Source organism: Pelobates fuscus, chromosome 7, assembly GCF_036172605.1.
Source record: "Pelobates fuscus isolate aPelFus1 chromosome 7, aPelFus1.pri, whole genome shotgun sequence".
Taxonomy (NCBI): Eukaryota; Metazoa; Chordata; class Amphibia; order Anura; family Pelobatidae; genus Pelobates; species Pelobates fuscus.
In genome coordinates, this window is record NC_086323.1 from 43,667,078 (window position 1) to 43,679,994 (window position 12,917).

A 12,917-nucleotide genomic window follows, 5' to 3' on the forward strand; every position below is an offset into this window, starting at 1 on the left:
TTAAAATTCGCCAGATTGGTTACGTTGCCTTTGAGACCCTATGGTAGCCCAAGAATGAAAATTACCCCTATGATGGCATACCATTTGCAATAGTAGACAACCCAAGGTATTGCAAATTGGGTATGTCCAGTCTTTTTCAGTAGCCACTTAGTCACAAACACTTGCCAAAATTGGCGGTTTTTGCATTTTTCCCACCAAAACAAATACTAACGCTAACTTTGGCCAGTGTTTGTGACCAAATGGCTACTAAAAAAGACTGGACATACCCCATTTGCAATACCTTGGGTTGTCTACTATTGCAAATGGTATGCCATTATGGGTGTACATTTTATTCCTGGGCTACTATACAGTCTCAGAGGCAACGTAACCAATCTGGCGAATTCCATTTCAAATGTAACGTGCTATTTATTTTTCATTCATTGGTTCATCATTTATAGAAATATTTGAGGAATGGAAAGCTTAGGACAGTATAAATCTTTATCTCAAATCTTGCAATATATCACACAGGATCTGACAATACTAATACAAAGGCAAAATTATTATTTTTTCCTCATACACAGGAGATGTTACAAGTTTAATAAATAAAAATGACAAAATAGCCTGCTTGTAGACATTTGTAAGGTACCTGCTGTAATTTGTAGCAGTACAACATACTAATAATTAGCAACAAATATTCATTTTAGCACAATTCCCACACACAGAAAATACAATTATATAGTTCTAAAATAAAGGCATTTACAAAGTGCTATAGAAATCGTTATCATTCTCGTAAATGCTAATGAAAACTAATAGTGTAATGGACGAGTTCGTTCACTCCTCCCCCCTTTATAACTGTAGAAATTGTATCACCCATTGGAACTTCCTTTATTGTTTGGAAAGAGGGAGTGTGCTAAAATCTTCAACACATTTGCAGACATTAAAGTGATTAGTGGTTTTTGGCAGAAACATTTGTCCCTCTGGTAATCCCTCCTACAGTATAAATTAGGGTGAGTGAGGTTTAATTTGCTAGATTTAGTTCTGCAAAGTTACATAAGCTTGTTCCCTGTTAAAGGTTATGTATGGTTTACTATAATCTTTTGTTTCCTTTGAAGTATTGAAAATATGTTGAACAAAAGTAATTAAACATGTGCTTGTGATAATAATTGTTTATGTTTAACATGTTTCAGAAGTATACATTTTACTGAATAAACAATATAATTTGACTTGAATGTAATAGTATATATAATCAAGCTACAAAATTATATATGTATTTTACATTCCTTCTTCCCTAATCCCGAACAGATAAATTAAATGTAAAGTTAATAAAACAATTATTTTCACCTCTCTAGTAAATAAAGTCTGGTAATCTGGAATGTCAGTATTAATATGGGTGAACTCACAATTAAGGTCGGAATAAAGCTTTGAAAATTATGACTTTTTGCACAGATGGTAATAGAATTGCAGATGGTAAACTGGAGTAAGTTGTTTAAACAGAGCGATGCACAGATTTTCTGGAAAAGTTTCAAGGACAGAGTTTTAATCGCTAGAACTAGGATTATTCTCTTTTTCTAAGCTATTTTTGTTTAAAGATGTTCTTATATGTGCTTTATAAAAACATCAATTTGTATATTTACAGATATATTATTATTATTATTATGTATTAAGTATTTATATAGCACCAACATTATTTTTAGTGCTTTACAATTATGAAATGGGGATATTTAACAGTAACTATGTGACAGACACAAATCATGTTGACAGACTAAAGAGGGGAAGAAGGCTCTGCTCAAATGAGCTTACACTCTAGGAAGTAGAGTTACAGGAACATGGAAGGAAGGACAATGTGCCTAGGAGGGAGGCATGCTATTTTAATATTATACTTATGTATAGTTAAGTTTATACATTTGGTGTGTGCAAGGACTTGGAGGTGAAAGGAGATAGAGTGGAATGGTCTGCAGAAACAAGGGGAGTGTGGAGGGCCAAGAGGGCTATTGTGATAAGAGAAGTGTCATCTGAGGAATATGGATGGCTTTCCTAAATGGATTGGGTTTCAGTAACTTCTTAAAGGACTGAAGGCTAGGGAAAAGTCTGATAGGACGAGGAAGGGCATGGCATGAGCATACTGTGGCTCTTGAGAAATCCTGTCGATAAAAGTTAGAAATGTTAGAATGAGAAGAGGACAAGAGAAGGTCACCGACAGAATGCCTGCAATGAGAAGGTTGTTTTTGTTAATTAAAGTGGAAATGTAATGAGGAGTTGAATTGTTGAGAGCTTCGTAAGTTTGTCAGCAGTTTGAATTGGATCCTAAAGGGAACGGGAAGCCAATGTGAGAACTGTCAAAGGGTTGAGATGTGAGTCTACTGATGATTTTTAAAAATATGTCTGGTGGCCACATTCATTGCTGTTTAAAGTAAAATAATGTTGATATTCAGGAAGGCCAATGAAGAAAGAGTTACAGTAATCAACGCAAGAAATGACAAGGGCATGATGTTCATTAATTGCATCTTATGTTAATTAGGGGTAAATATGAGCAATATTTTTCAAATGAAAGTGACATGATTTGGAAACAGGGGATTGAGGTATAGGTGTACCTCTGAACTGGAGGGAGATAGATGTAGGTGGCATATTTAGAGAGGAAGGACACAAAGCATTTTTTTATTGTAATACTTAGGGATTTTTTGACTGAACGGTGAGTTGACACTATAATATATATAATATATAATATAGTACATAAACACATATTGGTACTAAAATATATATATTTTTTTATTAAATCAAAAAAAGTTACCATGAATGCTTAAAAGCTGACCTTTTAGATATCAAAACCACCAACATTATGTATGTTACAATGTATAAAATATTCATTCGGAGACGGTTGTATATCTTTTTTGTTGGCATGCAATCAAAAACATTTTCTGTGAAATGTTACACATATGGGGTGAGGGTTCTAACAGAAGTGGTAACACAGAGAGCTGACAGCAAAGCATATGAATTCACAGCCATCTTTCTATGGTGCAGTCTTCTTAAACTGCTGTTTATTTCCCTGTGTGACAGATGTCTTTTCAATACGCATGTGATTCTGTTCAATGTACTACGCTTGACTTGTATTAGAATCTCCAGATTAACTTCATATTAATGGATTCATATTCCCAGAATGCCTCATAATCAAGAGGGACAATAAAATAGGTCGTTTATGGGCTGTTGCTATCTCACGAGGGTCCCAATCTTTGTTTTTAGAACATACATTTGCTCAATGATATATCAAGTAAAACAGACTTAATGAACCAAAAGAAGATAGTTTATACAGCAATAATGAGATGCAAGTTATAATCTTCCTGTTTAATACCCACAGATATGATTTTCTGATGATGTCTTTTCAAGAATATTTTTTTTTAAAACAACTGCCAGAAGAAATTTATGCGAAACTGCACAGCGGACGATGAAAGTCTACAATAAATGAAAGGATTCTGCTAATTATCTTACTCAGTTTGTATGTGCCTAGACGAAGAAGCATATGATATTTTAAGGTTCCAGGCAGCCCCTAATTCCACCAGTGTAGGTCCTTCAAAAAGTAAATAGAACACCCTGTAGGCCACATATAGTTAGTACCTGTATTATAAATATGCCGTGGGGTTTTCATTTGGAGAAAGACATTTGTAAATAGCCGCATTCTTGCAAAACATCAGAATAGAGGCAGCAATGTCTACATAACACAACAGTACCATAACTGTATTAATATCAATCAGTTAATGACAACAGCAAACTATTCTACATTTAATTAGGTGAAAAAACATCCTCTATCATCATGACCTAGGGGTAGATTTAATGTGAGCCATAAAATGCTGCTATTTTTTTGAGTCAAGCATTAAAAATATGTGTTTTCTCTCTTGGTTTAGTGTGATATATTGATGGGTGCTGGGACTACGAATGCTCACTAACGTGTTGGGGAACTTGTAAGCATAGTGGATTCTTGTCTAAGGTAACAAACAAATTCTTGTACTGACCCTAAAAATAAGTCGTGATACAAGAGGATAGCAAAAAAGGAGGGATCCGCAGTCTCATCCACTGTTAATCTCAGTGCACTGTACACAGGGCTGGCAAACCCCTAATCCATATAGCAAAAGTAAAGTAGTCCTGGACTACTTTGGTGATACAAGAGGAAACATTTTTTTTTATTAATTGGAATTTATACCTTGAGCAAGAACTGGTTTTATTTGCTTGATTCAAGAACATTCTGATCTTAAATTTGACAGTGTTTCTCTAAATATGGAAGATTGGTCAAAAGATGTTATAAAGTTCACCATTTGGAAAGAAAGGTACCAAATGAAGATAGATATGATATTTAACAAGATAGAGCATGGGGTACTACTTGCCTTGACTTAACCAATGTTGTACCAGATTGCTCACTGTATTGAGCTTTGAAGGTGCTTGTTGGTGTGACCCAATATACAATGCCTGTTTTTTTTTATTGCCTGTTGTCATGCAATGTTACTGCTATTGTAAGTGCAGTAAAGCATATGTGCCTCTTGTAAGGCAGTTTTTCCAGTTTGGTTATTTTGAGCTAAAATATGAAATTCACTGTGACAGCCACCTTCTCACCTACTGTGTATATAATGTTATTAAACTACCTACTAGTGAACCCTGTGTTTGTCAGGGAAAGTAGAGACCCAAACTCTCCTGGTATATTCTGGAATCTAACATGGAAAAATAAGAAAGTAATACAGAAATAAGTGAGACGTATTGTCCTTCTCTGTGGCCACACTTAATGAATCACCAACAGGTAAACACGGTTATATATACTAGTTGAGACTGGCGTATCACAGCGAATGCTCCATTGGGAGAGCGAATAGGGTTACATGCTATAGTGATAGACAAAATATCAATGGCTTGTGTAAAACCATCATTGCCGTAATCTGTGATTATACATGCGCATTAATGATGCATTACAACAGGTGTCTACTAAACGACGCAAGCTTGAGTAAGACCAAATACAGGATGACTAGCAGCATATAAAAGCAACAGTGATGTTGGGCTGCAGCATCAGATGAAAAGTACCAGATGGAGATCCAGGATTGAGACTATGAAGAATTAATTTTACAGGTAGCATCATCCCGTTTTCAGAAGGTAGGAGCTAGTTCTGCAGCTAGGAGATATACGGTAAACTATGTGATTTCTACATAGATATAAACTGCTGTAACAGTTTCTAATTAGAACACAAAGCTGGTTTCTTGTTAACCGCATCTGCAAGATCCAGGTGGTTAGATCGTTCGCTAATATTTGTTTCACTGTGTGTCAAAGTCAGCGGCAATGCTGGTGCAGACACGACAAGAAAAGCAAATCCCATGTGGGTTTTTACACTGCCATAGAACTGGCTTGTACCCATATCACCAGTATCTATAGATTATACATTGTTCTCTGAATTTATCCAATTAGTATTTGCTTTTCTTTTGAAAGCCAACTGCTCATTTTCCTATTAAACTCAATTTACAATTACGGGAATAAAGGAGAATAGAAAAATTGTTCAAATAAAGAAATTAAGAAATCTGTCTGTCCTTCGGTCCATTCTGACCATTCCAATGTAAACAAATCTGTCTGTCTGTCTGATTGATTGTCTGTCTATCTACATATGTATCTGTAATATACACATGATCTATACATATCAGTATGTCATATCAGAATGTATATCTACATTTTGTTAAACATATCATGACACAGATTAATACCTCATGTGTTGTTTGTCTGAGGTTGTATTTACAGAATTTTAAGACCTGCTAAGGAACAGTTAATTGTTATTATGTTCTGATTGTAAAATCATGGAAATCAATGAGGGTGTACTTTCTTTTTCCCATGGCTATATCAATCTATCTTTCTTTCTTTCTGTCTGTCTATCTATCTATTATTACATAATGTATATTAAATAATCATTAAATAATGTTGCATGTTTGGTAATGTAAATCATTTTATTTTAGGGATAACACTAACTATATTTAATGTTTTATTTTAAATATACGTTAAATCAATGTATTAATATTATTATTAGTATATTTTTTTTTTATATATTTTTCTCTCTTTAGCCTAGTATTTGTGTTTAATATTGAACAATATTTAGTCGGCATTAGTGTGGTCTTTGTATACAGAGTTGAGTGTCACTCTGAATCTCGGCTACATTTTCAATACACAAATTGCATTAGACAATTTCCATGTACTCTGCGAATATTAAACAGTTCATGTTGATGTGGGTGGATGTTAAATCTACTTACACCTGTCTTTTCATCAAAGATTTTGATTCCTCCAAAGGAGACTGTCAAAAATACTTTTTGTTTGTGTTCTCCTTTTGATCGAGCACCGGCAGCAATTCCCTGTTGATAAGAAGATACCCAGGTTAAAAGGTTACTTTATTATTTTTCACAACTTTGAAACATTTCGAAAGGAATCTGCAAGTCCAATGTTCAATCATGTGAGCTCCACAGATTTATAAATGGATTTCCTAGAAAGAGCCAAAGAGTTGGCATGTACAATGAGAGATGAAACAGAAATACAAATAAAAACGGAGAGCGAGACGGGTGACAGAGTGTGCAGGGGATGTAAGAAAAGGGAAGAAATTGCCAGCAAGTAGATTATAGAGAGAGGTATTTATGAGTGTGCCTTGTATCAATATTTTACTGTCTAAAAAGTGCTGTTCCATGAAGACAAGATATAAACGGAATGTTCTAGCAAGTTAAATCAGCAGTAAAGTTAAAAAATTTTAACCATAACTTTGTGAAACACTGATTTTTTTTTCATACTACTATATGCATTTTAGAGAGAAGAGCATTGTAGCCATAACACCCTAGTTTAATAGTGAGCCCACTAACCTTAAAGATTGCATTGAAATAATGTTCATGCACACTAGCAACAACAGAGGAACTAGGCACGGCAGGTAAGTCCTTTTCGAGAATTCATTTCTATTTCTTTTTTGAGCTGAAACATCATCTGCTGGTTGGGATATAAACCTTTGAAAATGACTTACCTGCTGTGCTTGTTTTCTCTGTTGTATTCCTGTGTTGAGGAGTTTGGTTGGTCTAGATTTTACCCGTTCCTTAGTATATGTGTGCCCTCCTATTCTGTGTATACTATGAACACTGGCTATGCTTGTATGCTGATGTGCAGTGACACTCAAAATCTCGCCTCTTTTGCTTGACCAACTGATTTATTGATGGAAGAGCAAAAATATATCAATGGATATAAATATGGATTGGCTAAGGCAAAGATTTATTGGGCATTTTCTAGTATGTGGCTTCAACACTTAAGTTAATTAAGTAAAACACATAGCTTTCAATGGATGCAGGGTAGACAAGAGCTTATTTGTTGTATCTTCTGTCCTAGTGCAAGTGCTAACAGGGGGTCATTAGAGCTGATATAAGGTGTTAGACCAGGGGTAGGCAAGATATTCTGGGCTACATCTACCATAATGTTCTTGAAGACATGAGAGTGGCAAATGATTAAGGTTGATGCAGTCCACAACATCTGGAGTGCCAAAGGTTACCTACCCCTTGAACAACTTTGCTTTTGAATACCAGACAACATTCTTCTTCATGATCTTTGCATAAATTGGTCCAGTATTTTTAAACTCTTCATGAAAACATACAATATTCTATTTTAGAACCTGGCATCTTCAAAACAGGGGCAGCTCACGTAAGGTAACACTTGCTACGCAACAACACTGACCATTCAATGCACACATTCTTTCTCTTAAATATATCAAACTAAAGAATACATTCATTTTTAGCAATAAAAATCACTCGCATGAAAATAACTATATAATTTAATCAAAGATAGCAGGCTGATGTTTTAAGGTCAAAATCCTTTTAGCTATTATACTAATATTGGATTAAAATATCAAGCAAATATTACATCTCAGCGGTGAAAAATTGATGCACGAGTGCACTTTACAACAACTACAATATAACTTACTACGTGCGCCTGCACCTCTTATCCCTCTATAGTGTGCTATGATATCTTTGAACCAATAAATGTCAGGATGGCTTTCTCTGTCTATGAGAGCATTAGCACTTACTGCCACCGACCAGAGCGTATTAACAGCAATAGATGTCATGTGTATTCATAAAATAACCTTAACGCCTTGCGCAGCCTTCAGTCAATGTAGCAGAAATTACTGAAATTAAAAAGAACCCTTATGTCCTACTGTTAAACATAAAGGCTGTTATGGTTGCTTACAAGACAAGAACATTAATCTGCAAGTCGGCCTGGATCTTGTCATCATTTACCAGCGCTCAGATAAACCTTTCAATTATTTTTAAGAAAAGAAGCATGCGTTTTAGACATGCAGGACATAACAAATGGCATATTTTATCAGCAGGTGTCTGCGCTGCCTGTTGGTTAAGTGGAAATGAAAGGGATTAAAACTAATTTCTAACGTAGCTATTTCCAAGTTGCTGAAAAAGAATAACTAATAACAAAAATAGGTTATTACAAAGACATAATACTTGCACAATATTCAGTTCAAATATTTAGAAAGCATCTTGTGAACTGGCACTTGGTTTACAGATTATATACTGGAGTCCTACCTACGGGCAGGTTCTGCTACTAAACACACAGTCTTTGTATACAAAGCCAATCTGGCACTTAAAGAGTTGGAAACATTGATCAGGCATATTAACTACAAAATAAAAAGATTGTGTTTATATCTACTGTGAAATTTACAGACTGATCTTTATGATTTATGTTAACATACTCTGTAAAAAAAGTAGATTTTATTTTTATTCTTAATCCTTTTTACAGATTAAAAACTGTTAAATATTTCCCGTTGTGAATTATAAACATGTTTAGCAGTAGCTAGATGTTATAATGCTTTATTTACATATAACAAGTCACATGGATTTGTAGCTATAATATAATTTAAAGAACTGAGAATTTTCCAAACAAGAGTATTGAAGTCTCAATACTAACGATACGTTAGAAATAAAAGTGATTTTTCTAATTCTCAAAATTGTACAACTTGCCTCTGCCTGTCTGTATGTGTATCTAGAAAAAACAACTTACTATGTATAGGTTTACAGTTGTTTATTTATAACTCTGTTAGTTTCGTTCAATATAGTCATTAAAAGCAGTAGCTCATTCCTCCAATATGGTCAGCAAAAGCTGTGGGCTCAATCCTCCAATACAGTAATTAAAAGCAGGGGGTCCAATCCTTCAATATAGTTATCAAAAGCAGGGGGCTCAATCCTTTGTGACAGATGGCTATCTTGCAAGCCAGATCCTGCTAAGCCATTCTGTGCATTTTGAGCTCTTCTCCTTTAACCTGACGTTTCTACCTCTGTACCTTGGGACCATCACTTTGGAGATTGGCAACGGACCTTGTTGCTAGAGATTAAAATTGTTTGTATTTTTACAAAATGCTTAGAAAATATTATCTTGGAATTTCTCTTTTTTTGAGGTTGATTTTGACAGAAGTAATCCATGGCTGTCTAGTACTTTTTATGAATTGATGGATAATCTGTAATACCTTGGGACCATCACTTTGGAGATTGGCAACGCAACTGGTTGCTAGAGATTAAAATTGTTTGTATTTTTACAAAATGCTTAGAAATCATAATTTTGAAATTTCTCTAATTTTGAGGTTGATTTTCTGACTTGGACAAAAGTCATCCATGGCTGTCTGGTATTTATCGTTGATGAATTGATGGATAATCTGTAATTGTGACTATTTTGCATACAGTATTTAACCCTGTAAAACACCATAGTGCATTATGACAGTTGATGAAAGACATAATCAAAACATTTTTGATATTTTTATTTAGAAATGTAAATGGTACCTTGAGCTTTATCATTGAATCCTGGCATAACTTGTCTCCTCTTGCGGCAGAAACCTCGTCAATTCCAATTAATTTTGCTTTGTACCGTACACCATCCCCTTTAAACCTTTTTATTAAAGTAGCTTCACTACGTTCCTGACCTGAAAGTAAAGAAAGAAGATATTTAAGCAAAAATATAATCATGTAATAACGGAGAGGACACTTTCTAAACTCCCGGAGGGCAACTAGACCATGTGAAACTTACAGTTCTAGACATATCTGGCTACCAAATCTTTTTTACATTTTCTTCTTTTTTACTTTTTTGCTTTAGGCAGCACAAGCTCACAACGAAGAGTGAAAGACAAGTTCATGTTTAATCAGGTTGTAGGAAACATAACAACAATCAACTTATATGAGTCACCATCTGTTCCAAAATATAGGACCTTTTGTAATGTTTCAATTTGACCAATTTCAACTGTAGAAGATAACTGAATAGCAGTTCTTCTCTTCTCTTCTATGGAACCTTTTCTACTCAGGTACCAGATAAATGCTCATCTCTTATAATCAATCCCAGACACTAAGAGTTTAAAATAAAAACTCTGGTAAAGCCCAAGTTATTTTCTAACCCCTGTGCCATTACTGTTGGCCAGTGAATTTGCATTTTACATTTGCATCCAACACATCGATCCCATCCTGTTTTCTTGTTAATTATTGTTTTAACTGTTTATCCAATGATCTTTCGGTGCCAACAGTGGACTTTATTTTCCCATCACTCTGAAGATACGTTTGTTTCTAAGAAGGGTTCATATAGATGTGAAAATTGTTATTCAATTACCATACATATTCTTATTGCTCTAAACAGAAACTAGTCCTAGGAATCTAAAGCTGTTCAATTTTGCTCACATTTAACTCAACCTAAGTCAAGATAGCATACTCTGTACAAAGAGACAGAACTATTTATCCCCATATGCCATGTTTAGTGCTGTGTACACGGTTTCGCAGTCAATGATTCTATTGAAGAATGCAGCTACCCTCTTCCAAAGCAGAATAGATACATAATTTAAGAAGATACCATGCTAGAACTAGGTTTAAATTGCTCAAGTCTTGAAAGTACTTCATGTTTTGGCACAAGGCGAGATACCAGTACATTTCTGATGCTGTTCCAAACCACTTGGCAGCAACGTCTATTTATGGAAATACGTTTTCCCTTTCACGTTAAGACATAAATAATGTTATAAAAAGAGACACATGCCTACTGAAAGTTTCCATAGCTACAAGCTGGATATGCTGAGATATACTAGCAACTCAGCTCTATGTATTGTGAAAAAACGTCGCGCCACAGAAGAGGCATCCAACTACTTGTGAGCTATAATTACAGCTTCATCTGTCTGTTATTTCTTCATCTTGTTTTCTTCTGGTAAAAAAAACTCTTTTAGCCCTGTGCTACATACGAAAAAAATAAGCCAAGATGGTTCTGAAGTTTGTAGCATACAGCAAGTTACATAATTCTAAAGTATTTCATTTGAAAATGTCACCGACACTTAAGCATTAGCAATTGACCCTAAAATGGTATTATATATATTTTTTCTAATTTCTAGCTTTCTAATTTGATTGCATTCCTCTGACATTTATTTAACGTGTAGCAACACCACTCTATGGCTTCCTCTCCATAGGTAAAACATTGATTCCATGCATCCCTACCTGTGACATTGTTATCCAATGTTATTTTCTAGACTATTTTGTGTGCATATGTTTGTCACTTAGAGCTCCACGACTATAAAACACACAGTAATAAGCTTTATGTATTAGTGTACAGTAAAACCCTACATCAATTATACTCACATTTATCTACATTGTGTATAAATGTATCACATAGCTCCACAACAAGGAAACATGGTGTAATGTGTTTGTTGTATGACTATAATACAGCAGTATAATCTACTTTAGTGTATTTTTAACCACTGTACAGAGTACAGCAATACCACTTATGAAGTTTGTCCATGAACCTCATCCAGTCTGAAGACCTTCTTTAAGAATATATGCTGCAAATGCAGTGTATACTTGTTTTTATTAGGAACGCCTTACCCATGATATCCCATAAAGGATGCCATATGCCATATGACCTGTGTGACATCTAATCAGAGTGGTTCTATGCTGTGATTGACAGTTAATGAAAAGGTTCATTAGTAGCCATTTATTGGCTCCACACTGACTGGTCACCTTATGAATCAATCACAGTAGTTGTCCATTAAGACAATGTGATCACTGTGACTGGCTCTCATCATGCTAACTTAGTTTGAGGTCCAATCTACTAAATAGTACATTATTAAGGTTAGTGTTATGGTTAGTTAGGGTAAGCTAGATTTATGGTTAGATATTAGATAGGTTTAGCTAGGGTTATGGTTACCAGGGGTTAGTTTTTTAGCTGTGTATAATTTATTATAAGGAAAAATATGACATGTCTATTAATTTTTTTGTATTTTATTCATACGTAATGCCTTAGATATTAGGAATATCAGAAGAGACCACTTAAAAGAAAGTAAAATACAATATGTATGGGTTGTGTTAATGGTAAAGCAAGAAGTACAGTGAACAAACACATACAAGAAAAGGCTCAGTGGGCGTAAATACTTACAGGGTAACTCCGACCAAAGTATAAAACACAGTTATATTAAAAACGAATAAAGAAATAAACAATAAACATACTTTTGCTCCAGCGCCAAGGCCAAGTTCTCTCTGCAGCCAGATCCGGTACTGGTGACATCACTCCACCTAACTAAAGGGGGGAAGATGTCAAGGAAGATGGCCTGAGGAGAGGACTTGGGCAGCATGGCGGGGGAAAGGGGGTTGTTCTTCCGTTGGTTCCATTGATCATCTATTGGCAGCATGCTATGCGTGCAGATGACAGTCACCAAATATGCACAGAATTGACATTAGCCAGTCTCTTGTTCCAGGCTGGCTAATGATACTGCAGGAGGCGAGTTACACCTCTGGCAGCTAAGTACTTTAACTCTGTATGTGCTGGAACATTGCACATACTCACTCTAAGCACCATGACGACCACTGAAGGGATTTTGGTGCTTGGAATAACCTTTTAAGAAATTAATTTGCACATATAAATGTGTGTCTCTCGTCCTCGATTGG

The 12,917-nt window shown here is 35.1% G+C and overlaps 1 protein-coding gene across 2 annotated transcripts in view; it reads right to left on the minus strand.

Annotated features, from left to right (window-relative positions):
- The window catches only part of DAB1 (DAB adaptor protein 1), a 626,843-nt gene that overhangs the window by 92,341 nt on the left and 521,585 nt on the right, over positions 1–12,917 (minus strand). For both annotated transcript variants that reach the window (XM_063427999.1, XM_063427998.1), the window contains exons 6-7: positions 9,795–9,934; positions 6,240–6,338 (exon numbers count right to left, since the gene is read on the minus strand). In XM_063427999.1, the coding sequence (XP_063284069.1) occupies positions 6,240–6,338; positions 9,795–9,934 (239 nt within the window). The remainder of the gene's footprint in view (positions 1–6,239; positions 6,339–9,794; positions 9,935–12,917) is intronic.